At 38.1% G+C, this 25,606-nt stretch overlaps 3 protein-coding genes and 1 non-coding gene across 8 annotated transcripts; 2 read left to right on the forward strand and 2 right to left on the reverse strand.

Moving 5' to 3' along the window:
- Positions 1-606: 606 nt before the first annotated feature.
- trnas-gcu (transfer RNA serine (anticodon GCU)) lies at positions 607-688 on the reverse strand. Its single transcript has one exon. It is a non-coding gene; the product is annotated as a tRNA-Ser (tRNA).
- Positions 689-920: 232 nt separating this feature from the next.
- Positions 921-10,825, forward strand: dpp3 (dipeptidyl-peptidase 3). The gene is made up of 19 exons (XM_028031768.1): positions 921-1,003; positions 3,011-3,171; positions 3,337-3,481; positions 3,573-3,662; positions 3,784-3,921; positions 4,270-4,344; positions 4,923-5,013; positions 5,178-5,308; positions 5,647-5,777; positions 6,066-6,124; positions 7,244-7,438; positions 7,529-7,641; positions 7,733-7,825; positions 8,009-8,071; positions 8,156-8,280; positions 9,069-9,189; positions 9,407-9,586; positions 9,960-10,167; positions 10,331-10,825. Exons 2-19 carry the CDS (start codon positions 3,047-3,049, stop codon positions 10,471-10,473), a joined length of 2,226 nt encoding a protein of 741 aa, XP_027887569.1. The 5' UTR covers positions 921-1,003; positions 3,011-3,046; the 3' UTR covers positions 10,474-10,825.
- Positions 10,826-11,597: 772 nt separating this feature from the next.
- LOC114153318 (ras and Rab interactor 1-like) lies at positions 11,598-15,511 on the reverse strand. 2 transcript variants are annotated; one of them, XM_028031770.1, is made up of 6 exons: positions 15,369-15,511; positions 14,652-14,855; positions 13,873-13,987; positions 13,656-13,728; positions 13,426-13,517; positions 11,598-13,074 (listed from the first exon to the last, which is right to left on the reverse strand). In XM_028031770.1, the coding sequence occupies exons 2-6, from the start codon at positions 14,853-14,855 to the stop codon at positions 11,897-11,899; spliced, it is 1,662 nt and encodes a 553-aa protein (XP_027887571.1). In that variant the 5' UTR covers positions 15,369-15,511; the 3' UTR covers positions 11,598-11,896. The 2 variants fall into 2 exon arrangements, with proteins under 2 accessions (XP_027887571.1, XP_027887570.1); XM_028031769.1 differs by having other exon boundaries at positions 13,837-13,987.
- A 1,221-nt stretch (positions 15,512-16,732) lies between these two features.
- On the forward strand, positions 16,733-25,606 carry rbm14a (RNA binding motif protein 14a). 4 transcript variants are annotated; one of them, XM_028031595.1, is made up of 9 exons: positions 16,733-16,779; positions 17,386-17,565; positions 19,113-19,303; positions 19,398-19,580; positions 19,678-19,787; positions 19,938-20,207; positions 20,312-20,547; positions 21,356-21,772; positions 24,762-25,606. In XM_028031595.1, exons 2-9 carry the CDS (start codon positions 17,405-17,407, stop codon positions 24,763-24,765), a joined length of 1,572 nt encoding a protein of 523 aa, XP_027887396.1. In that variant the 5' UTR covers positions 16,733-16,779; positions 17,386-17,404; the 3' UTR covers positions 24,766-25,606. The 4 variants fall into 4 exon arrangements, with proteins under 4 accessions (XP_027887396.1, XP_027887393.1, XP_027887395.1 ...); XM_028031592.1 differs by having other exon boundaries at positions 21,356-25,606; XM_028031594.1 differs by having other exon boundaries at positions 19,113-19,297; positions 21,356-25,606.

Genomic DNA, 25,606 nt, shown 5'->3' on the forward strand with positions numbered 1-25,606 from the left:
TGTTAGTGGGAACGTGACACCAAATTTTGGACACAGGCTTGGACTCCCTCATTAAAGGTTAAAACAAAATTTATAGTGGTCATGAAAGTTTTCTTATCATGTAGTTTCAAACATTTGTGAAGTGGACCATACAAAATCTTTCTGCCTGACCATATCAATCAAAATTAGTGAAAAAAAAGAACTTACGAACAAGTAAGGTATGTTGAGCCTAAGATATTCTCTTAAGCTGCCAGTCAGTTTATCAATTTCAGGAGGTAATTATACGTGAAGGCTCAGTTTTCTGACTTTTGCAGCAAATTACCTTCTTTTTCTACAAAACTCATTTGTTCAAAGGAGAAGCAGCTCAAGTAATGAATGGTATGGAGCATTGAGTTATTGATATTAGTGGGCGTATCTAAATTCTATATGATACTGTGATCTCGGTTTTTCACAAGGAGTGTTGATTGTTTAGCAAAGTTCTCTATAAACATTGCTTTTTAGTGCATGCATTTATTGATCTGGTGACGTGAGAATGACCAAAAAGGCTGGTGTGATCAGTTTCCCCGTATGAGAGTGGGAGAAAATATGGATCAAAATTTTATGATATCACAGAAAAGATGCATATTTCGACGAGGATGGGATTCGAACCCACGCGTGCAGAGCACAATGGATTAGCAGTCCATCGCCTTAACCACTCGGCCACCTCGTCATGCAAACATGTGTGATGTCATTCATTAATAACAGCGTATGTCAGAAATCGCACATTTTTTGTTTGTTTCGTTGTGTGTACATGAGTGGCTAATGAGAAGCTACATGCTGATGATTGTCTGATCGATTTTGTAGTACTACGTTAGGAATCTTACAATTTTAAACGTTCCTACCTTCTAATTGGTTAAAATGTAAGTCAACTACAAAATACGACCTTTTTATTGGTTGAGAGGCGGGACTAGCGCTGAATGAGCACAGGAAGTGAACAGCGTGAGACTGCACTTTGACGTTCGAGGGAGACGTTAACAGTTTTGAGGTAATGGATTTTTCCATTTCATCTGGACCCTTTTAATTAAGTATTCATTAGAAGACAAACGAATGTGATTATTTTCATACATGGTTAAAAGCCGTGATGTGGGGTGTTCTAGTTGGAGTTGTATCAGTGTGTTTGTACTCTACAGACTCTGCAGGTTTTAGCCGCTAGGAGCTAATGTTCACATTGTTAACTCTCGCCTTTACTCAGCTTGTACTTTAAAAAGACTTACAAGATCTGCTGGTGGTTAAAAGATTGGGTAATTACCGTGATTATCGAAACTGAAAACAATTTTTCCAGACTGGTTCCTCTTAAACCTGTCTCATGTCTCAACAGCTGGCTCAAACCCCTTATGTGCTTGATGCAATAAATCTGTTAGCCTTTGTTTGTGTGCTTCTCAATCCTTCTTAAGTGTCCTAAAAACATCTAATGTAGGAAAAAAAGCTGCAGAAACTTTTAATTGTGAATTATTACAAAGTAAATTTAGCAGCAGTTCAAGATCCTAGCTGAATCTCGACTTACATGAAATCTCAGATCTTATTGCATAAATAACTTCCTACACATTAAGGAAATAAGCCCCCAGATTTATGAGTTAATTTATGGAAACAAAATATCTTTTGCTGCTTTCTCAAGTAAAACTGTATGAAATTAAACACTGAAAATATCCATGTGGCAAGCTCTTTCACTTTTCATTTGCAGTCAGATTGGTTTCAAACCAAACATGAGTGCAGTGTAAGACATTTTATTATGATGCATTTGTTAAAGGGGAAAAACACAAGTAACATTAAACTTACTTAATGCCACATACAGAACTCATCTTAATATTGTTGTGATCCAACTAAATCTGACTATATATGTTAGATTTTATCTTATCAAGTTAGGTTGCAAAATAAAAAGCATCAGTCTTAGTTTGTTAGAAGAAACCTTTTTAAAGTTATGTCAATGAATTTTGCACGTTCGACTGTATTTTTTACCAAGACTCTATTAAATCTGTCTTTGTCTTATTCCCGATTCATTTTTTTTCATTTTTGGAATGTTTTTTGTTATGTTTTGCAACTACAATACATACTTAATGTATTGTAGTTGCTCACAGTAGGAATATTTTGCTTAGTGAATGAATGTTTTTTTCATAATTATATGGATGGTTTATGATGTTTTAACATACTTAACTGCAAACTTTGTCAATATGGTTTGAACAACAACATCATGTGCAGCTCTTGGTTTTTGTGGATGCTACTAAATTATTCACCTGGGTAACCCAATGTAGGAGAAGATGGTAAATACACAGTTGTTCTCATAAAAGCAACATTAAAGTTTTACCAGATCAGATCTGCTGAACATGGCTGAAAATTAAAAAAATAGTATTTCTATAGGAAAACCCTCTTTGATTTCTTATGGAGTTAACTGAGTTTTGAAGAGCTGCCATTTCAAGGCTACACTCCTTCTGTTGACCATCCTTGTATAATTGCACAGTGATACGACTTGATGATGGCTCAGCTTGTAAAATGTTTTGCTCGCACTTCTAGTTAATCCTGGTGTGCAGGAATCCCACTTTGCAGGAATCATAGGTCCCTATATTTACAAGCTGTTTTTTTATGCACTCAACATGCCAAAAGCGAAGGTGTGTGCTTGCAGAACTTTGAGACAGGGAGAAAAATTGCAGATATATTAGTTAGAACTAAGTGACAATAGTTTTTAAAGGAGACATAGCTGAGTCAGATTCATACTTCCTTCCTTCCCCTGTTGAGGTGTCATTTGGTTGGACATCATCCCTAACGTATTCTTGAGTTGTGATTATAGAGGATATTAAAAAACGCATGCATAGGGATGTACATGCAAAGAAATGCATTGTGAGGCACATTGTAGGACCTAGATAAACTTTAAATCTTCTACAAAGTGTGAGTTATTTAACACGGATCATGTCAGTTTTTTTTTATTAATATTATATTCTATGTCATTTATTTCCTCCGTTTATTGTCTTACTTCAGTCTTTCGTCCAATTTTTTGCAGTACCTTTCCAGCATTATTGACTTACTCAGAACAAAGATGGTGGACTCTCAGTACTACCTCCCCAATGACATTGGGATCTCAGCGCTTGACTGCCGCGAGGCCTTTCGTCTGCTGTCTCCTCAGGAGAAGATGTACGCCCACTACCTGTCACGGGCCGCTTGGTAAGTTCCACACCTCCAGTCAGGAAAGATTTACAAAATATTAATCAGTCAAAGGGGACTGCTTCTGAAACGCAGTGTTTGGGAACTGAAATTGACTGCACTTAGGGGAACTGAAAGTTCTAGCCTGGGTGATTCAGTTTCTTTTTCTTTTATTTTTTGTCTTAGGTATGGTGGTCTGGTGGTGCTGCTGCAGACTTCTCCAGAGTCTGCAAATATCTTTGTCCTGCTGCAGAGGATTTTTAGGAAGCAGACTCCAGATCAGTTGGAGCAGGTTGCTAAAGCAGCTGGTCTCAGCTCTGAGGATTACCAGGTACATAATCATATATTTCATAGTTGTTTACACTGCAGTCATTACAAAACATGTTCTTTTTATGAAGCAGTTTTCTGTTTGCTGTCTGTAGGCCTTCTTGGTGTATGCTGCTGGTGTATATGCAAACATGGGCAATTACAAGTCTTTTGGAGACACCAAATTCATTCCAAATCTACCAAAGGTAAACAACAGATAAAATAAAATGTTAGTTGTAAATGTTAATCTGCTTCATGTCACCTTAGAAGATGCTTGTGACTGTAGTGCATACCTGAGCTGTGCACATGTGTTGAATGTTTATCCAGGACAAGCTGGAGGCTCTGGTGAGGGCCAGCCAAGCGTTTCAGGAGAATCCCACTGAGATGGAGGCTCTGTGGGGCAGTAGCTCATGCCTCATTTACTCCCTGGAAGACAGACAGAAACAACTTGGGCTGGGCGATAAGGTGGGATCTGATATAATACATATTCATACCATTTTCTGAGGTGATATTATTTTATACGATATAAACTGAGATTTCATAACTGTTAGTATGTTTTAAGCTGCACTCTATTGATTAACTCTAACTGCCTTTGTTACTATGTTTAAAATGTATTTCCCTTACAAGAAGTGACATATTTAAGTCACATGTAAAAAATTGCTTTATTTTGTAAAGATTATTGTTGCTCTGCTTTCTGTTATTTTCATAGTTATTGTTTTTGCTGTTGCAAAACATGGCTGGGGAACTGGGATGTTCTATAAAGGGATGACCGTAAAGTACATGATTTTTTTTCCTTCGTTTTTTTGTTTTCAGGGAATTACCTCTTATTTCTCAGGAAACTGCTCTCTGGAGGATGCGGAGCTGGCTCAAAGATTTCTGGACTCAAGAGTGAGTAAATCTGTTTCAAGATAATTCTGCTCTTTTTCTGAAATTGTGTTCTAGAAACTGATTTTTGTTTTTTTTAGTCTTGGACTTTCCACATCTATACGAGAGGTTCACCAGTCAGATTTTGTGAAAATCTTACCTAGAGATACAAATTTGTATAGATTTTGAAAAATATAAATTTTTCTACTTTGTTAAATAAAAACTAAAATGTGTTATAATCAACAAGTACAGTAAAATTACCTGGAATATGGGACAGAGGTAAATAAAGTGATGTTAAAAACATTTTTTGTACATCTCACTCAGCCCTCTACAAGACAGATTGTTGCATTTTTTAAATTTATTTACACACTGATAATGTAATAGTCACTATATTGGAACATAAGGACATTTTTTTGACAAGATGAAATACCTCTTGCTCAAAAAAAGATCCATTTTCAGTCGTTCACGGTCCAATCATGGACAGTTACAACAGGCTACACATATCTCTAATCTGTCTTTTCTTGCAATATCAGTTTTGTAGATTAATTGATGTTGATAATATTCACTTCTTTATGATATTGTTTTTTCTTGTCTGTTTCCAGAAACTCTCTGCTTACAACACACGTCTGTTCAAGAGGGAAAATGGAGGAAAATCCTGCTACGAGGTTCGCTTGGCTTCAGCTGTTCAAAAAGGTCAGAACAGGTGGAAAACAACCCTTCTAATAAATATTACCATCAATAAGACTGTCGACATGCGATCTGAAATTATACTTAGTAATACAAATTAGAAGAAATATAGTGAATGACATAAATGAAATGAAGAGGTTGAACATTAAATGCCCATCATTATTTGACAGACTGTGCAGTGGATGGGGAGGCTGGGTCGTCCTGCGGAAGCTTCACCTTTGAGGACAAAGAGTTCATTGTTAAGAGGGGAGACTACAGTCCTCTCATGGAAAAAGTCTGCCATTATCTCCAAGAAGCCCAGGTGAGACGAGAAGAAACAGCTGGACACAATTTGACTGCTTTTCTCTTCTTGTTTTGAGTCTTTGGCAGCAATAAAAACAAAATCATTTTAGATGTAGAAATTAAGATTAAATAGATTTAGTTTATAAATACAGTTAAAATTTTACTCAAACATATTGATGGTGAAGGATTACAAAAAGCCTAATTATAAGCGGCCTTAGCACCAATGTTGTTTTAGGATTTGAAGAACTGATGTAGTAGAGTCCAAGTCGGTGAATGTTTCCAATTTAAACATGCAGAGAAGTTGTGTTTTTCCTTTCAACTTTCTTCATTCTGCTTTTATGTATTAATGTTAAACAGGCGTATGCTGCTAATGAGAACCAGAAGAAGATGCTGGAAGAGTACCGGCGCAGTTTTGAATTTGGTTCTATTGAAGCCCACAAAGAAGGCTCACGGTTTTGGATCAAGGACAAGGGGCCGATTGTTGAGAGGTGAAACGCAGCACTGCTTCAGTAGTCACTACCTAACCTTCCTACAAATTATACCACGTTTTAGATCAAATTTGTATTATTTGTAACCTCCGAGTTGTGTTCAAATAACTGACAGTTTTTACTTTCATTAAGATTTACCTCCTCATAAATCTTGTGTAAACAGTTTTTTTTAAATGGGCATTCACTTCAAACATCGACCTTTGCTCTAGCTACAGTCAGTGCTACTTTATTGATCTCTTAAACTTTTATCCCTCTCCTTTGCTGCTTTTTTTTCTTTCACTTTCTCAGTTATATAGGTTTCATAGAGAGCTACAGAGACCCTTTTGGCTCCCGAGGAGAGTTTGAAGGTAACTGAAAAGATGACGGATATACTGCAGAATAAATAGACAATCAAAAAGCAAATCAACACAGTGGTAAAACATTTTGATGGCTGTTTTCTGTTGCTTTAAACATCATTACTGATTCAGCTGTGCTATCTTACAGCAAGTAAAAATGCCACATACTATGAAGAGCTTATTCTGATTGGTGGGGGCATTTTACAGTAGCGGGAAGCCTGTTATCATCCTAAAAACAATCGATAAACATCCAACTGCAGAGGAAGCTCAGTCACCCACTGTGCACCTTAAATCCACTGATCATTGTAATCTCAGTTTGTGACGGATTGTCTTGTTTTTAGAGTTTATTAAACTATTAATTAAGGCTGGATGACATGGCTGAAAAATGTATCACAATATAAACATGTCAAATTAGTCGATTATTGATAATTAAGTATCTTAAATACTGCCAAACTGGTAGCGTGACCTTTCCAGTTTGATCCACAGTTTTCACACCACAATGTTGTTGTTTTTTTTATTTTTAAGCAGTTATGAAGCATGGTGGCAAAACTTTAAACTGCTGCTGCATGTTACTCAGCAAGCTGTTTCTAGGTAACCACGTTAATCAGTAGGTTGTTGTTAGGTAACTAAAGAGTGGGTGAGTAAATTCAAACCTTTCCTCTGCCTAAATTTCCAAGAATGCTGTGCGGTTCTGGATCAGAGTGCAGTGAAATTATTGAATATCAGACCTATCATCTATTGTTATTGATCAGGTGTCTATTGATTTATTGTCCAGTCTATTAACCTAAAAAAGGTTTATGTTTTAAATATTTTCCCATGTCATCAGACAACTGTTTTGTCATTTTATATTCTCCAGCAGGTTATTGTCAAATCTGTATTGGTCGTATTTGCTAATTACTGGCTGTCAATTGAGAATAAAACTTAATTAGAAAACATTGAAACAATAAGTTAGGCAGACCTTAATAGGACCAACTTTTTAACTCCCATAAATCTCCCCTGGCTTTGGATTGATTTATTTGTTGGTCTCAAACTTTGTGGACCCGACAGAAAGCCAAAAGGCTCTAGATGTGTGTGAAATATTTATAGTTTAAACAAATGTGTGTGTTTTTCTAACTTTGACCTTGCATGTAGGATTTGTGGCCGTTGTGAACAAGGCGATGAGCGAACGTTTTGCCAAGCTGGTGAGCTCAGCAGAAGTCCTGCTTCCTGAGCTGCCCTGGCCCCAGCAGTTTGAGAAGGACACCTTCCTTAAACCTGACTTCACTTCCCTGGATGTTCTCACATTTGCTGGCAGTGGAATTCCAGCCGGGATCAACATCCCAAACTGTATGTGCACAGAGACCAACTTAATGTGGGTTCTGTTTGCCAGATTTTTTAAAAAACAATAAACCTATCTGTTTGTTTTTCTGCACAAAGATGATGACATCAGGCAATCAGAAGGCTTTAAAAACGTGTCTCTTGGGAATGTGCTGGCGGTGGCCTACGCCACACAGAAGGAAAAACTCACATTCCTTGATGAGGAGGACAAGGTAGCGGCCTCCTCATGCTCTCACACACAGTGTCTCCTTATGGAGGACCACATGTGTCTGATTGCATGCTACATGTTGTTTTCTACCTCAGGATTTGTTCATCAAATGGAAGGGTCTGTCCTTTGAGGTGCAGGTTGGTCTCCATGAGCTCCTGGGTCATGGAAGTGGCAAGCTGTTTGTCCAGGTCAGTTAACTTGTTCGTTATACCCTCAGAATATTCCTTACACATTAATGAGAGAAATTAATTCTCATTAATAAGAATTAATTAGATTAATTCTCTCATTAATGAGAATTAATTTCCCTCATTGATCATTAATGAGAGAAATTAATGTGTATGGAATGAAAATTTGTTGACCTGTTTTTTAAGGATGACCGTGGCAAGTTCAACTTCGATCAGAGTAACGTGGTTAACCCAGAGACAGGGGAAAAGGTGAGTTTTGACTGAATAGTTAACGTTCATTACTAACTCTGTGTTCTGGGCTTTAAAAACTAAAGACACCCCACTACCTCGCAGGTGTCCAGTTGGTATCGGGGCAGCGAGACATGGGACAGTAAATTCTCCACGATTGCGTCTTCCTATGAAGAATGCAGAGCTGAATGTGTTGGCCTCTATCTGTGCCTGAACAAGCAAGTGCTGAGGTATGCTTTGTACTGTTGTATAACAAATTTATATTAGATATACCTTATATGTATATATTGAAAATATTGGACTGTGAAATTTTTCAGTGTTTCGTGCCTCTGTTACACCACAGCTTTAGCTGTAGATGGGAAAGTTTGCTATCAGGACTTATTTCAATCTCCCCTTCAGTACATGAAGTCTCTTTTTCGGAAATGCCAATAATTCCTCAAGCGAGCTTAAACCGTTTTTGTGAAATTGAGGAAGTTATTTAGAATTTTAAATTCCTCCACAAAGGTTTAATAAATTACTATTTTTAATTATTTTTAATAAAGACTATTCTAGAGGTTGTTGAATCATGGGCGGTGCTTAATTTTTTGCATACAGCCATTTCCAGTTCAGTAAACGATGTTGTGAAGCCTGTTGAATGTTTTGTACAGCTTAGGTTACATTTCAGTAGGTTTAGAACTTGAACATATTATGTTCTGATATGGTAAAAAAAAAAAAAAAAACTTGGGGTCTGAAAAGATCTAGCATTATTTTCATGTTTTGTTTTAACCAAGAAATTACTGCAAAAAAGTTCAGTAAGCAAAAATTTATTATGAAGAAAGAAATTGTAGAAAACAACAACAAAAAACCTCTAAACGTTGGTTTTAGTAGTCTTTTTTTTTGGTTGTTGTAAGGGTACTTTTCTGATGACAAGAAGTTTATCTTTAACTGTACCCTTAAGATCAGCTTTATTTTGGTTCATCTCCATCTATGGCTGAAAGAACCCGGTATGTGAATAGTTACATGTGTGTGTGTGTCCTAGTATTTTTGGCCATGAGGCTCAGGAGGCTGAAGATGCGGTGTACATCAACTGGCTGAGCATGGTCAGAGCTGGGCTGTTGGGTCTGGAGTTCTACACGCCTGAGAGCAAGAGCTGGAGACAGGTAATCCATCCACCTGAGGCATAGCTGGACTTTCAGTCACACAGATATCTGGTGTTTACATGAAAAGTCATCTTACACACTATTTACCACAGCTTTCCCATCATTAGTTTGCAGTGGCTGTGATGCTTTACACTTTGTTTATGTGAAGTTGGACCGTGTGCTTACATCATTGTCAGCAGAAGTCTCCAGTCGGTTACTTTGTGTCTGTCTGCGTCAGGCTCACATGCAGGCCCGCTTCGTGATCCTGCGTGTGCTGCTGGAGGCGGGGGAAGGTCTGGTGGGCTTGGAGGAGGTGGAGGGGCAGGACGGCAAACCCGACGCACGGATCACTCTGGACCGGAGCAAGATTAGCACCGTGGGGAAGGACGCCATCCACAGGTTCCTCTGTAAACTGCAGGTACATCCAGTTCATGGGACTTGCACAGCAGCTTGATTATACACTGTTTATCATTCATGTTTTATAAGTTTATAGAAAATTGACGAGCAAAGCAAAGATTCATCAGTTAGTGTGGAACTGACTAATTACACTTTGAACTTCTTGACATTTTGTAACATTACAAACACAAGGAAGAGTGTTTATTTTGGATTATGTTATAGAAAAACACATCAAGAAGATTATATAATAAAGTTTTTCTCATTTTTACAGTTATTGTCTGATCTAAACCATAAGCATAGGATTTCTCAAGTACTGCTGTTGATCATTTCTGCTTTTATTGCCCTGTTGAAATCTAAATCCAATGAATGGCTAATCTGAACCCACTTATTTTCAGGTGTTTAAGTCAACCGCTGATGTGGAAGGAGGCAGAGCTCTCTACGAGGGTTACTCCGCTGTCAGCGACACCGGCGCTCACAACTTCCTGCGTCTGCGTGAGACCGTGCTGCTTCGCAAAGAAGCTCGTAAAATGTTTGTTCAGGCTAACACCAGAATCGGTGGCAATAAGCTGGAGTTTGGTGACAGACACATGAATCAGATTGGAGGTAAATTAAATGACTACCGGAGGCTAAAAATGGATTATTACAACCAGTGTTAAAAAGACAAACATAAAATTTAAGTTGTGAATAAATGTGGTTGTAGTGTTGCCAAATCCTGGTAATTGTTATTTTCTGCTGTTCAACTTGTGTCGCTCTGTGCTGCTTCCAGGGGAGAACGTAGAGTTGGTGGAATATGAAAGCAGTGCTGCAGGTTTGATTCGCTCCTTCACCGAGCGCTTCCAAGACGACGCGGAGCAGCTGGAAGACGTCCTATTGGATCTGAACAAAGCTGACGCCTGTTACTGGTGTTGATGAATTTTGGCTCCACAAGTTTAAAAAATAACTATGAAAGTCTGTTTTTATGTCCTGGAAAAGTTTAAATGAGGTGGTGAAAAGAAAATTCTTAAAATCAGTAAGCCATAAGATGTTGGATTGCTGAAATGTGCTTGTTCAAATTCAGGCAAGTATTGATTTGTAATGCAACAGATCTCTTTGTAAAAGCCACTCGGAACACATTTTGTAATAAGAAGTATTAGAAACAATGGAACCTGGAAATGAAATAGATTCTTACATAAAGTTTTTTTCTGTCATGACATTTGTCATTCTGTACCTAAACTGATTTTGACGGTTAATTTGTGGCTAAAAATAAAATAAATCTGTCTGACTTTTTTGTTTATTTTTACAGGTTTTAGAAAAGTTCAAAGTTAGGTAAACCTAGTCTGGAAGTTTCACAATAATAAAAAAAAATGCTTAGTCCAGTCATAACGTTAATTATGAGGAAGAAACAAATGACTAAACACAAACATGTACATTTGGGGTTTTCATGTCTTCTTTGTGTTTATATTTAAAATGTTTGTGTACCAAACAAAAAAATAAAACAACATATTAAGTGAAAACTATGAAACTATATTACTTTGCTACATATTTTACAACTTGCTAATATTGTTCAGTGCATTGAGGAAAAATGTTTCTTGTTTCTGACTGCTTATTCCTCTTGTGCAGTGGCCTTTCCTATAACATACTCCAGCACATGAACTACTGCACACATGATCATTTATCATATTTTTATACTCCATTAACAAAATATATTCAGCTGTTACTGCAGTGGAAGTATTTCAGAACTATATCATCACATTACTTGATGATATAGTCATCACATTATTAAGATAAATTTAATTTATCTTAAATTTATCAAAATTTAAGATAAATACCTGGTGATGCATGATGTCTTCTTTCATTCATAGTTCATTAATTCCCATTTGCTCCCATAATAAAATAAATTCTGTATTTTAACAATTATGTTAGTTTATATTAGTTATCTCCTATCATTTCTTGAATTTTACAAAACCCAGGATGTTCAAGGATTTATTTTTAGTAGATCAAAATGTGCTACTGTATTAATATTTTAATTACATATAATAGAAATAAGCAGCATATTTAACTGAGAATGATTTATTTCCAACTTGCAAGAACAAGAGTATATTTGCAGATTGAAAACTTGATTGGTATGGAGGGGTTTATTTTGCAAACATTTCAACTGTTGTCACTAATTTTAGCTGAGTTAAACTAAAAAATGACTTGCTCCCTAATTGAAAAGGAAGACCACCTAAAACACGTTTTAAGAAACATGTCACTCAAATATTAATTATTCCTATAGGTATCTCTGCTCATTCTTGAAAAATGTTTAAAACATTAACTATTTTTAAATGCATCAACAGTCTAAGGTGCTTGCTCATCACTTTGTTGAAGCGTTTTCCTGTTTATGGGGTAACTGAGTCTCTGTTGCTTCTTCAAGAGTACTTTCAGAACTGAAGATTTCTTCTTCAGCGTTCTTTACATCCATGTTGTTCTCCTCTTTCTCCTTTTCATCCGAATCCTTTGCCTCTCCATCATCACCCGTGTGTGCTGCTTCATCCTCAGCCTCCTGCACTGATCTCTGCTTATCTGGTCCTGAAGGACCAGCCTCTTCACAGCACACTTGTTCTGACAGCAAAGAGGAGTTCATAGAGGTTACAGGGGAGAGAGATGGAGAAATGCTGGGCGAGTCATATGGGGAGAGAGAGAGTTTCACTTTGGGGGATATAGACGGGGACTGATAAGGTGAGACGGATGGAGAAGAACTGGGAGAGTAGTGAGGAGAGCGGGAATGACACGTTTTGGGGAAAAGAGGGGGGGCTCTTGGAGAAACTGTTGGTGACTGGTAAGGAGAAAGCGAGGGAGAGTGGGCACTGACCGCAGTACAAGGCTGCATGTAATCATCTAAAAGATGCTCCATTATGGCTGGTAGCTGAGCTAAAGCCATTTCCTGTTTGATGTCGGCTTCAGTTTGGTCCATCTCGCTCTCTGCTTGGCCCTCTTCCTGTATCTCTGGCCAGACATAAAGCTCTACTGATGGATCCTGCTCAACCTGAAGTGTTGCTCCTTTGGGTTTGACTCCCTCTCCTTTTAAATCTTTACATCTCCCTTTGGTTTTAGGCATGAGGGGTGGAGGAGGTGGCGGAGCGAGCGGAGGGGAGAGCGAGCTTGACGTCTCTGTGGAAACTCGAATCTTTAAGCTGCGTTTGAACATGCGCCTTCTGCAGAAAGCATTCTGTGACTGCAAGAAAAGAGGGTTGATGAAGCAGAGAGCGCCCTGACCGGAGCTGCAGTTCAGTTCTCTGGGGCTCCGCGTTTTGATCGGACAAAACTCCTGGAACAGAGTTGGATTTGAATCAGATTTAGTGCCGTTTGAGTGGGGTTCAGCTGCACTGAGCTGGTTCTCTGCATCCGGTTGGAAAACACAGTCTGGCTCAGCTGCACGGTTAGTCTGTAGAAGAACAGGTGGAGCCGATGTTGCAACATCTGGCTTCTCCTCTTTTCTGGGCTTAGGAGGATCCCGTGGTCCACGGACATTCAGATGGGAACGCCAGAATTCTAGAAAAGAATTGGGATCTTATTATAGTGCACTTTTCAGTTAATATAATTTAATATATCTTTGAAACAGTAGCTCTCAAAAGTGTGCACACCCCTATTTTATTTTATATGTATTTTTTCCTTTAATATATCTTAATTTTTAGCTAACTGTTAACCATGTATTAACTTTTAAACTTTTTTTATTGTCAAATTTTTTCCATTGCAACAATTTTGCACTTTAATAGGGGTGTGTACAATTTCAAAATCCACTGTCTGTGACTGAGTTATGTAATTAAATCCCTTCTTCAAAGCTTCAGACAGTTAAAGAGTAGGTTGCAAAATCTGCTGTGAGGAAACGGGTAATTCCCTCACCAATTCCCATGTGGGAGATGGACTCGAGCTCCTTGTGTGATGACGCCTTTGCGATGGCTTCAGGAAGCTCCAGAGGAAAAGGCAGCACATCTCTGAAATGCAAATGCAACATCCGATCACACAAGACGCTCCGGCACCTAAATACTTAATGATTAAAGATGGAATATAGATAGGAAAAAGAAATTGATTGAAATAAAACTAGAAAGGAACATTGAGTTTCGCTTTTTTACCTGCTGACACAATAAAAGGAAATGAGTCTAGGGAGATCTGGAAAGCTGATGGCCGAACTCTCCAGAGACAGAGCTGTTGATAAGAAAAGTACAAAAATGTGTCACAGTAGTTAAAAATAGTTTCCACATAACTAGCATATAAAGATTTCTGAAATAGTTATTTTTGTGAGACAAGACTGACCAAAACATGGGGTTAGAGGTGGAATAATGTTCTTACTGGACTGCTCTTCCCTGATGCCAAACTCCTGAACAAACGACGGCACACTGTCATCTGCTAAACGAACACAGAGCACGTTCTTTTGGGATGTGCGGGACTTTCTTACCAGGAACGTCTGTAAGATAAAACTTAATACTGAATGCAAGAGACAGCTTGGTGAAAAGACATGAATTAAATGTGTATGGTACAGTCAGTGAAAAAGTATTTTTCCTCTTACAGATTTATTCCTATTTAAGACAAAGTCATTGACATCTATCAGTCAGGAAGACGTTTCAAATTTCTAATCTAATCTAGGCCATTGATCATGAGTCAACAACAAGACACAGACTGGGCAAAAACCAGCGTCCATGGTTCAAGATGAAAACCACCAGAAAATATCTTGATGGTCTCCAGGACTTCTGGAAAAATGGTCTTTGGCGTGGCAATATAGAAGTAAAATTCATTTCAGGAAAATGGATTCTACTGGCAGTCAAACATGGTGGTAGTGTGATGTTCTGGGTCTGCTTTCTGTTTTAGGACCTAGAAAGCTTGCCCTAATCGATGGAGCTTTGAATTCTGCTCGCAGTCAGAAAATCCTTAAGAATATTATCTGGCCATTAATTTGTTACCTTGGACTCAAACACACTTGGGTCACGAATTGTTTAAACAAGCCATACATGCTTAAAAAAATTTAAGTGTGACAAAAAAGCTAAATCAGGAGTAATCTGTGAGTTGACAAATACTTATTTACAGCGCTGTGTGCATAACAAGAACGTGAGAAGCATAGATTTGTGTCAGACCCCAGGAGGTTCCCTCTGCAGAATGTGCAGCGCGTTTGCCGGGTTGATGGACAGCTGCAGCCAGACAGGAACGGTAAGCAGGAGACGGTCCAACACGCTGATGCTTCTCAGGGAGCCCCTTCCTCTTTGAACCCCCAGGAGTTTACGCTTTGATGGCTGGGCGGGCTCTGGGAAATCATACAGAGGCTCCTCCTGCTGTGCCATCTGAAAACACACACTCACACATCAGTAACTACACTGTTATTAGCTGTACCAGTAATGATCAGGCGGTCCCATTATAGTGTTGATTATGCCTTAGTCAATAAGAAGGGTGAGACTGCTCCACATTGAGACACACACGCAAAGAAAATCTGTCTGGATTTGAACTGCAAGTCCAGACTTGGTCAACTGGAGCAGCTCAGAGAGAGAGAGAGAGAGAGAGCTTAATGAAATGGCAATTCAAGTCAAAGCCTAAACAGACAGAAAAGTCTGACATCACATCATATTTAATAATAAAACTTCGTGTCAAACATCAACATCTTTATTTCTATTCTGTAGAAACGCTACCGACAGCATGAAGGCCAACATCATTCTGAGTGCGCGCATGCGTTCATAAAAATTCCACTTTAAAGAGTGGAAACGATCTCAAACTCTATCTTTTCTTCAAGCTCTAATCTTGTCATTTAAGTCTGAACAGTTTAAATATTAAGATTACCAGATGGTTTTAAGTCTATGTACCTTTCCGCTCAGATCCTGTTTTCTATCCTCTCGGGTTCCAGTTGATCGTGGCGTGCTCCATGTTCTTCCGTCTCCAAGTTTACAACTAAGAAAAGTTCACTGCTCTTTCCACTCCGGCCTGTCATGACGTGCGTCTACAGATCCACAAGAGTATGTGGCTCCTCCTTCCTGCTCACCTGGAAGGAGAATGTCACTTGGAAACAAATCTCCTCATACAGTGGTGTAAAAAAATTAATAAAATAAAGAAAGAGAATAAAAGAAAATAAGCCCGCGCACTACTGATGGGGAAAAGCGATGGGTCTCACAACAGTCATTGATTGTGGATGGGTTAATTTGGTAAAATAGCGCCTCCTGCTGGTAACTCGACCTGAACAAGCAGGTGAGCCGGGAGGGGCGGGGGGAGCAATCCCTCTCATGAAGCCTGGAATAAGTTAATGCTAATTTAATAAAAATATGATTGCTAATCATTTTTATTTTACTTTATTTATTCGTAGTTTTTAAATCATCTATTTATTTCGTTTCCATAAGTGTTTGGAATATCTGTGAAAGAATATGTAAAAAATAATATGTGTAAATTAGCTTAATGTATTCTTGCTTTTTGTTTATATATATATATATATATATATATATATGTGTGTGTGTGTGTGTGTGTGTGTGTGTGTGTGTGTGTGTGTGTGTGTGTGTGTGTGTGCGTTAAAACATGCGAAACAAACATGATTTGCTGTTCACATGCATTGATGAAACCTAGATTTTTGCTACTATTTTTTTTATTTAATTCCCAAATACCCTCCTGGTTTTTTGTGTTATGAGTGATGTAGCTCAAATCATTCAACTCTAAATGACTATTCTTAAAGAAAGCTGGAAAGAGCCATATGTGCGGAGCACAATATGTTGGTTTGTTTCTGTAAAATGCTATGGTGTAAATAATTGATTTATATGCAAAAATCTTTGCTTTTATTGTATCTTCTTAGTTTTGGAGTAGCCTATTGTTATTTTCCTGCAGTTCAATGGCGAGTCGGGGTGACCGGAACTAATTGGCTGTTAATGGAAAGCTTACTTGAAAATCTGAAGAACAAAATTTATACCCGAAAGAGTAAAAAATAACTATTATTGACTATGATTGATGTTTTAAAATATCTCTACTGTTTTAGCTGTGGAAAAACTCAAAACAGAATAATTTTTAAAACATAACGTAGTTTAATTTTAATATAGGTTACAGCTGAACACGTTTTTGTGACGTTTTGTTTGTAGCCTCTGACAAGTTTTTCTTCAAATAAACAAATAATCTTATTATTAGTTATTAAAACTACAAAAATCTGCTTTTTATGGCAGTGCTACTTTTTTTCTTTTTGTTCTAGAATAGCGTAGCCGGATGTGACGTCTGAACCACATCAGCTTACGACCGCGTTGGGTAAGCTATCTGTGCACTATTTAGGCTTAAACGTTTGTCTGGTCTTTGATTTAAATACAGAAGAAACAAACATTTATTCGGTATGTTTGTTTGTATGTATTTTAAGCTAAATGTATTTAGTCGAAACATACCGTTGCAAATTCATATAATAGCACTGTTAGCTTTAGCTTGCACGGCAAACGCTGCATCATTAACGCTAGCGTTAAACAAAATGGCCAAGAGTTTTAGTTAGCTGATGGTTGTATTTTTTTGCCACAAAACGTCGTTTTGTTTTCATTAATCTTCGTTTTTGTCTCCTTTTATCTAGTCTATTTGTCTTACGGTATGCTTATTACTTTCCTGAACCAATTTTCACTGCTAAAGTTAACGGTGATATTAGCTTAGCTTATAAAACGCCTGCCAGAAAGCTACATCTTTGTAAATATTCGGACTCTTTTCGTACCACAACTCTTGTTGAAACGTTAAAAAAACCCCAGTATGTTACAATTGTGCCATTACATTATATTTCTGGAGAGTCGTGGGAAGTTAGCAAATGGGTAGCTAACGTTCGGCGGGGAATATCTAACCTAACGTCTTGTACCAATAAATGCTGCTGTTCTTTTCCAGATGTCTGGTTGATACAGAGATGAGCGGTGAGAACGTGAAGCTGTTTGTGGGAAACCTTCCTTTAGATGCTACTCAAGATGAACTAAATAAGCTTTTCGCTCCTTATGGAGAAATCGACACATGTTCTTTGCTCAGACAGTATGCGTTCGTGACCCTGAAAGGGGAGGGCGCAGCAGACAGGTATGTAACTGTCCATGATAGTTATTTGTAGTCAGAAATGGATTGGTGTTTTTCACGTGACGTGTTTTAATAGACTGTTTAATAGACTGTTCTTCCACCTTGGTTTAAATGTAAACTTTTAAAAAATATTTTAATTACAGATCAAATAATTGTAGGTAGGAAACTGTGAATGATCTTAATTTTAGTCCGTGAAAACTCTTTTCGGGTGTTGATCTACATTTAAGAATTAAATGTATGATTTAATTCAGTTTTGTTGTGTTATGCTGTGTCTATCCTACAAATGGACTTTGGGAAACAACAAACCAAGTGAAAATTAATTTACCCCCAGTCAGCCAACCCTGTATTTACTACTGACTCATTTAGTATGAAAATGTTTGTATAAAAAGAGGTTTGGCTTAAAAATTGAAAATTTCCGTAGTTTAATAAAACCAGTTAACTGTTATGAAGCAAATTCTAAAAATTGTAGAATAATGTTGAAGTTCAGTAATCAGTAGGTATAAGTTAGATAATATAAGTTTAGAATAGAATTACTTTATTCATCCCAGCAGGGAAATTATTTCGCAGTTACAGCAGCATAGAGACAAGACACACAACAACCACCACTGAGTAGCAATTGTAGACAAAATAAAAATAAAATATAACATGCTGTCAATATAAAAAGCAGCTTAGAGCAGTCCTTGCAAAGATTCAAAAAATGCAGATACAGTATGTATATGTAAATATATGTACAGCAAGTGTGCCACAGTGCAGTTGTGCAAAATTGGACTGATTAGTGCAGAACAATGATTTAGCTTTTATTGTACAGTGAGATGGCATGTGGCAGGAAGGTTGTCAAAATATAAGTTTTGACACTTATATTTTGTTAATAAGTAGGTTAAGGATAAGGTGTTAAATATGAACATTCTTAAGGTACTTTAAATAATTGAAAGGGGGTTAAATTGTTTTTATTAGAATTGGGTCAGAATTATATGTCTTGCCAAAGGACACATGGAAATGTAACAAGGAAAGGGCTGGAACTGAACCAATAACTTCCCAATTAGTCATCACTGTTCCAAATCTGCCCAAAATTGCTTTAATTTTGATTATATTTGGAAGATTTGTAGCAGCCAGAATACGAAATGTGCATTTACAATTTTACTTGTCAAACATTTTAAAAGGTGGAATATGGGCAGATTCCTTTGTGCGTAAGTGGAGTATAATTTCTTGAGTGTTTTGTTAATGAAAAAGGAAATGCTTCTGTATCAGCACTTCTCCTGGTTGGGTACTTATAACTAGCTTACTCAAGTGTTAAAATTAAGTTATGAAACAATTCAATTCTAATTAATGACTGCAGGCCCCATGGCCACAATAAATGCCAAAAAGTAAGATGATTCTTCTCATTTTGAAAAAAGCATTTTTTAATATTGAAAACTGTTCCAGAGAACCACCTAGAAAATATTTTACTAAAGCATAACTTGCATTATTAATAAGAATACACAAAACATTTTAAATGTACATAATCTTTGCCGGGTTTGTCCAAAGTTCTGATGTTGGTTTCATTCCTTCAGGGCCATACGGCATCTGGATGGCAAAGAGTACAGAGGCAGGCCGCTAGTTGTTGAAGAGTCGCGTGCGCGCCCGCCTAATTCCATTAAAGTGTTTGTAGGAAACATCAGCGCGACATGTTCAGCAGATGACCTCCACGGACTTTTCTCAACCTTTGGAAGAGTTTTAGACTGTGATAAAGTCAAAGGTAAAGGTATATAAACCAGAATGGCTAGTAATACTCAAAAAAAATACATAGTCAAGCATTTGTGTCCTGTAAGCTGATGGCCGCAAAATTTGTTTTGCAGCAAGATTATGCTCAAATGTTGGGTACGCATTCGTGCATATGGAGAGGAAGGAGGAGGCCCTGGCAGCGATAGAGGCTCTCAACGGGACCATGTTCAAGGGCCGTCAGCTGGCTGTGGAGCTTTCCAAAGCGCAACCTTTGATCAATCAGATTCCAGGGGGCGGAGATTCATCTGCAGGCGGAGGTGTTGCAACTGAAGATGAAGAATCCAGCTTCCTTTCTTTATTTAAACAAATAAAATACAACCTTTCACACTTGTGATCTTTGCTCCTTGCTTCCAGGTGGCAGAGAGGGTCTTCTTCCACGTCCTCCTCCGTCACTCGAACATCACCAGAGTCAAGCGGCTGTGCTAGCTGCTGCCGCTGCTGCAGCCGCTGGCCTGCCCATACAAGTAACTGAAATAATAAAATTAACATTTTTAGTAATGGATCAAATCTAACAGTTAATTAACTGTACACCTTCCATTTCATTTTGATACCATTTAGTCAAGTCAGATTGGAGTTTCATGTCTTTTTAATAATGTCCATAACTCTTCTTTCAGGTTCAACAAAGTGTCCATAACTCGTTTTACAACACAACAACCTTTGACCCCACCTACGCTGCTCTCAAAGGCCTTACCAGTTCTAAGGGGGCAGATGGGGTGATATACGGTGCTCTTGCCAGCCAGGTGTATGGAGCTGTTGCTGACCAGGTCTACCAAGAACTGGCCCATCACAATCCTGCGGCTGAAGAGGCAGAGCAATCTGCTGTTCCAGATCCCACAACGCTCTTTGAAGCAGCAAGAGCCAAGTTCTTTCAGGAAGGACAGAAGGTTAGCTAACTTTTGTATTAAAGCATATTTTGTTAATACAAATTCTTCAAGAAAAAACAAACAGTTTGCCTAATTCATATTTTTTCATAAAATTTGAATTATAGGTTCTGGCAGAGCAGCAGGCAGGAAGAAAAGCAGCAGCAGCTGCTGCTACATCAGAAAACGAACGAGACCGCAGTCCAATCAGAGGAAACCGGGCCCCTCTTCTTCCCGACCCGGTTCCCGGTTCCTTTGCTCAGATACGCCCCAAACGACGCACGCTTCTGCCGACACCACCTGGAGTCTCTGAAGACGCAGCACCTGCCACCACTACGTCTGAAGGGGCGGATCCTGTTGCTAGGTAACACATTCATTTACAGCGGAGTCTAAAGAAAATACATTTTCTATCATATTGGAAGTCATTATCTACTGTTCCCACATAATGGTAACAGTGATGTGGTGAGGAAAAACATTTTACTGGAGACGCAGCATAGAATGACATACACTGCAAACACAAAATCTTACCAAGTAGTTTTGATTTAGTTTCTAGTGCAAATATTTTAGTACACTGGAAATAAGGCAAAACTAACTTACTAGTAACTTGTCAGCAAAAAATACTTTCTTTTAAGTCAATAGTTTATTAATATTGATGAAAAATTACTAATTATTACGGAAATAATTTGTCATTGGAACAAGTCGTCCATTATTTAACAGGATTTTCCTTCCAGGGTTGCGAGAAGCGCTGGTGATTTCCTCCAGCAGTCATTGAGTGAAAGGTTTGGTAGAACAATAAATTTTTCCATATTATAAGGAAAAATGTAATCCACTAGCAGATTATTTCACTTATAACTAGTTCTTTTTCATCAATATTAACGAGTTATTAATTGAAAACAAGCTCCTGTTTCTTGCTGAAAAACTACTTGTAAGTTTGTTTTGCCGTATTTCAAGTGTACTAAGATATTTGTACTAGGAACTAGACAAAAATACTTTGTAAGAATGTGTTTTTGAAGTGTAAACTGGGAATAAATAATCTTAAATTATCTACGTCAAGCCAGAGGTTTTTCCAAGGGTTCTGAAATTCATTAAATATTTTGTAAGAGACAAGCTTTTAGTTGTTTTTTCTTTCCCTGCTGCTTTGACTTAGTACTCAACTTGACCTTGCTCTCTAGGTCATACTCAGAATACTACCAGCAAATGCATCAGTACCAACAGTATCAGCAGTACCAGCAACAGTACCAGTACCTCCAATACGCTTACACCAATCCTCCTCCACCACCACCTCCTCCACCGGGCAGCGCTCAGACACAAACCCCTCCCACTACCACCCCTGCACCGCCAGGGACTTACACGGCACCGCCAACTTACGCTTCGACAGACGCCTATGCAGCCCCAGGAACATACAGCGCTTCAGGAGGTTACGACGCGTCGTCGGGGACCTACGACACTTCATCTGGGAATTACAATGCTTCTTCAGGAAGCTACGACGCCTCGGCAGGATATGACACGTCTGGAGGCTACGGTGCATCGGGAGCATATGATTCATCTGGAGCTTACCCAGCAACGGCAAACTACTCCACATCCACACCGTATGAGCAGACACCCGCACACGGGCAACCCACGCCCCAGCGTCACGATTACCCTTACCACACGCCAGAACCCCCTTACCGATAGTCCCACCCCTCCCCAACACACTCCATACACACTGCCAATGTGTGTGCTCACATATATGTATTTACATGAGGGACAGTTTAAAAGGAAACTCGGAACAGGAAGCCAGGTTGTATTCGAATGTGCTTTGCATCTTAAGCATCGTTTTCCCATTATCGACCAGTTAGCAAGAAGATCTTTAAACACGTGGAGATAATTCGGCAATATTGGTCAGCTTTCAAAGTTTCTTGTTAGATGTTGTGGCAGAACTGGTTCCTAGTTGACTGTTGCCGGGGACAAGGTTAGGTTGGAGGATGAAGTTTAGCATTTTTACTTTGTTGCTGGATCAAGGCCCCTTTTATACTTTTCATAGTTTCTTTTCCACAGACTTGTTTTGTTTAAATGTTACTCTGTGGTTTCCTGAGGGGATCCAGAATGTTGCATTTTTCCTCATTTACTTTGCTGAACAATTTATTAAATTGCCAGGGGAAGCTAAAAATTTCAGTCGGTCAACAACGATCAATAAAATGTCAAATATTTTCTGAATACTTGTACAAGAACTGTTTTCTAGCAGTTCCTAAAGATTTATTGTCAGGGTTTTATTCCAGAAAACTGTTCTAGTGTTGTGTGAGTGGTGGGTGACCTGAGCCCAAACCTTTGCAGAGTGTTTAGCAATCCTTGGATTAACTGAGTTTTAAGGCGTTCTTTTTCTGTTTATTCAGATGACGATTGCTGCAGTTAATACTTCTGAGTAGAGATGACCAGTTAATCAACCCCAAATTAGAATCAGTCAGGAGTTTTTGTCTTGTGACAGACAGGTCAGTTATTAAAAGTAAAAAAAAAATTCACCCAAAGTTATTAAATACATTAAAACTTAAAATCCCCATTTACAGTCCATAAATCAACCGATGACATCTACTTTAATGCCCTCGGTCAGCTGAATGAAGATAAAATGGTTAGGGATTGTGCTTTAGTGTTTTTAATGAATTTATTTTTTGTATATTCATAACTACTACCTCTGTCAGATCCCTGGAGCACAAATTTTCTCCTTTGTGTTGTACATCTCAGAATAAAAAATGTGAATCAGCAGGTCAGAACGTATATTATAAAATTGGTGTTTAATATGAAAAGCTTGATGTTTTTCTAGCTGCAAATAATAGGAATTAAATGATTTGAGAGGTAAATCTGACTTTTTGTTTTTTTACAGAGAAAAATCAAGGTGATATAGCTCACCATGTAGCTCTATGAAAAAAAAAAATTGGCTGATGACAATTAGATTCTGAGTTTTGCTTAATGAGCATTCATTGAAAATATACTGATATAATATTTTGGCTTATTCCGCTGTTAGTTTGATGTTGCACAGAAGGACTTGTTTGGATTGAAGTGCTTGCGTATCAATCGGATCCCGTCAGCTGTCCCAGTATGAAAAAGGGATTTGTGAAAATGAAAAATTTAGTAAAACTTTAAATAGGTTGGTTAATTTGAACTTGTTTTCCTAAGGTGTTTACTTATTTTCCTTATATAAGACTGAAGTTTGGTTGTAGTAAAAACAAAAGAGAATGAATTTCATTGCAACTTGGATAACAAATTAGAAATGGGAAGCTGCTCATTTCTGCTCCTTGGCTGACCTTGTAACTTCACAGTTTTGATCATTGGAGTGTTTTGGGCAGAAAATGGTGCCATCTGCCACAGGATGTTTGACTTTGTCTTTCATTTTGTGCCCACCAAAAGGGGGCACTTGCACCCACTTTGGCAACTGATTTTTTTTAAAGTAAATTTCAAAATTCTGCTAACAAAATGTGTTTATAATATGACTTCATTAAAAATAATCTACCTAAAAATAATAACTAAGCCACTTAGGGGTCAGGGGTCATTTAAATAATAAATTGGTCAAGCTGCAGACCAGAACCAAAATAAATAGATGTATGTTGTAACACGCAGTTTTTAGATATTAACATTCAGTTTAATTCAATCACAGCCATATTTTGACTATCAGAACGTACTTAAAAAGTGGGGAATGAATTGGTCTTTTGATTGGTTGATTATTTTTCTTCACTAGACTGTTTACTTGTACAATAGGGTCTGGTATTTTAGCTACTAAAGCATCAAATCAGAATCTTTGGATTCCATTCAGAATTCACTTTCATTCTTTAGTGAAAATAGATTCAATACATTCACATCATTGCATAATTTTAGACTAAGGTTTTTTGTTGTGTACATATTTGAATTTGCAAAAGCCAGGAGTAACATCATTGAGCAAACAGTTATTTAAATTTTTAGCAGTATCTGCTGTTCTTTTGTTTTTCTCCTGTTGTCAGGTTCCTCTCCATTATAGAAAACATCAGACCTATAAGGGAAATGTACACTTTGGTGCGTATGTATTGTAGTGGTTTGAAGTTGAGATTGCAAAAATTGTTTACTACAGTCATCTTTTGAAAGAGATGTAGGATTATTTCTTCCGTTATATCTTGTGGTTTTATTCGGGTGTTGACCGAATAAAATGGAAATGAGGTGATGTAGAAGTTGTTTCTGGATTGCTCCAGCGGCAGTGTGAAGGGCAGATTATTTTTTTCTCTCGGCCGATTTCAACAGAGCACACCTTTTTATTTTAAGTCAAAACAAGGATTTGTTTTTTTTTCCTGGAATCCCTATCACAGTTAAATAACAGCTTTACTCAGCGCTTAAATCAAAATGGATTTTTTTTCTTTTCTTTAACACATCAAAAACAGACCAAACATGCTAATTTACCGTGGTCTCAGTATCCATCTCGTTTTTCATGGGACACCTGAACTGACAGTTTTAGGTTCAAATGACACATAGCAACTCAACATTTCCACATTATTCCACCTTCTCCATGTGAACTGTTAGTTGCATGCATTGTTGTTGCTGCTGCTCCAGCCACCTTCTTCCTCTTGCTGATTATTGCAGCTAGAGTGGGAGGGAGCCAAACTGAGCCCTTGCCCTGGACGTACGCCGCACGCAGCTGTAGAGTGGGATGGGGGAAACAGCAGCGTTAGGCCTGAAACTGCTGTGGACGATGGGGGTGTCCCCCCACTAAAGGTAAACACTCAGACCACACACTCCTGCCCCGGCCCGAAACACGTGAACACACTCACAAGCACATATTTTTTGACTTAACAGCATCAGCTATGTCCATGCTCACTATTCCTTTTTTCCTGTCTTTGGGATTTTAATTTGTCAGGATACCTGGAAAAAAATTCCCGTCTTTTTTTTTTTTTTCTTTTTTTTTTTTTAATGGGAGAGAATCTTTTTTTTTCTCCTCTGGTTTTCCGGCTAAGATTTCTTCAAGCATACTGAGCGATACATTCCTGTTTCTGACTTGAAAAGTCACATAATTCTTTGAGGACATTTATACCACCTTTATATTTAATCTGACCGTTTTCAGCTGCCATTTTGTTTTTATGCCTACCTGCCACTTAAAGAATACCAGGCAATCACAACCAGAACCAGATTTGGGACATTTCAGTGGGATGGGATGTTTTAGGTTTTATAAATGTGACCCGGCGGCCACTTTGGGGTTAAGTGCCTTGATGAAGAGCCCTCCTTTTCAGAGTTGAATAACCTGGCTCAGGATCAGTTGCTGGTTCGACGCTAGACTCCCCATCTCCTAAAAACAATTTTTTTTGATGCCACTTTCAACCTGTAAGAATGACAATGAACACGAATTCTACCATGTTGTTTTAAATTACATTTTGTCCTTTTTGTTCTTTGAAATGTTTCATTATCAATAAATGGATTTCAACCAAACTGTA

Source organism: Xiphophorus couchianus, chromosome 11 (assembly GCF_001444195.1).
Source record: "Xiphophorus couchianus chromosome 11, X_couchianus-1.0, whole genome shotgun sequence".
In the NCBI taxonomy this organism is placed as follows: domain Eukaryota; kingdom Metazoa; phylum Chordata; class Actinopteri; order Cyprinodontiformes; family Poeciliidae; genus Xiphophorus; species Xiphophorus couchianus.

Excerpts from the sequence above, each read along its gene's own strand:
- rbm14a (XM_028031592.1), top strand. The coding sequence starts at position 17,405 with ATGAGCGGTGAGAACGTGAAGCTGTTTGTGGGAAACCTTCCTTTAGAT. Across the intron at positions 19,304-19,397 it reads TGATAAAGTCAAAGGTAAAG|CAAGATTATGCTCAAATGTT; the intron begins GTATATAAACCA and ends TTTGTTTTGCAG. Across the intron at positions 19,581-19,677 it reads AGATTCATCTGCAGGCGGAG|GTGGCAGAGAGGGTCTTCTT; the intron begins GTGTTGCAACTG and ends CCTTGCTTCCAG.
- LOC114153318 (XM_028031769.1), bottom strand. The coding sequence starts at position 14,855 with ATGGCACAGCAGGAGGAGCCTCTGTATGATTTCCCAGAGCCCGCCCAG. Across the intron at positions 13,988-14,651 it reads TGCAGAGGGAACCTCCTGGG|ACGTTCCTGGTAAGAAAGTC; the intron begins GTCTGACACAAA and ends TTTATCTTACAG. Across the intron at positions 13,729-13,836 it reads ACCTCTAACCCCATGTTTTG|CTCTGTCTCTGGAGAGTTCG; the intron begins GTCAGTCTTGTC and ends TCTTATCAACAG.
- dpp3 (XM_028031768.1), top strand. The coding sequence starts at position 3,047 with ATGGTGGACTCTCAGTACTACCTCCCCAATGACATTGGGATCTCAGCG. Across the intron at positions 8,281-9,068 it reads CTGAACAAGCAAGTGCTGAG|TATTTTTGGCCATGAGGCTC; the intron begins GTATGCTTTGTA and ends TGTGTGTCCTAG. Across the intron at positions 9,190-9,406 it reads AGAGCAAGAGCTGGAGACAG|GCTCACATGCAGGCCCGCTT; the intron begins GTAATCCATCCA and ends TGTCTGCGTCAG.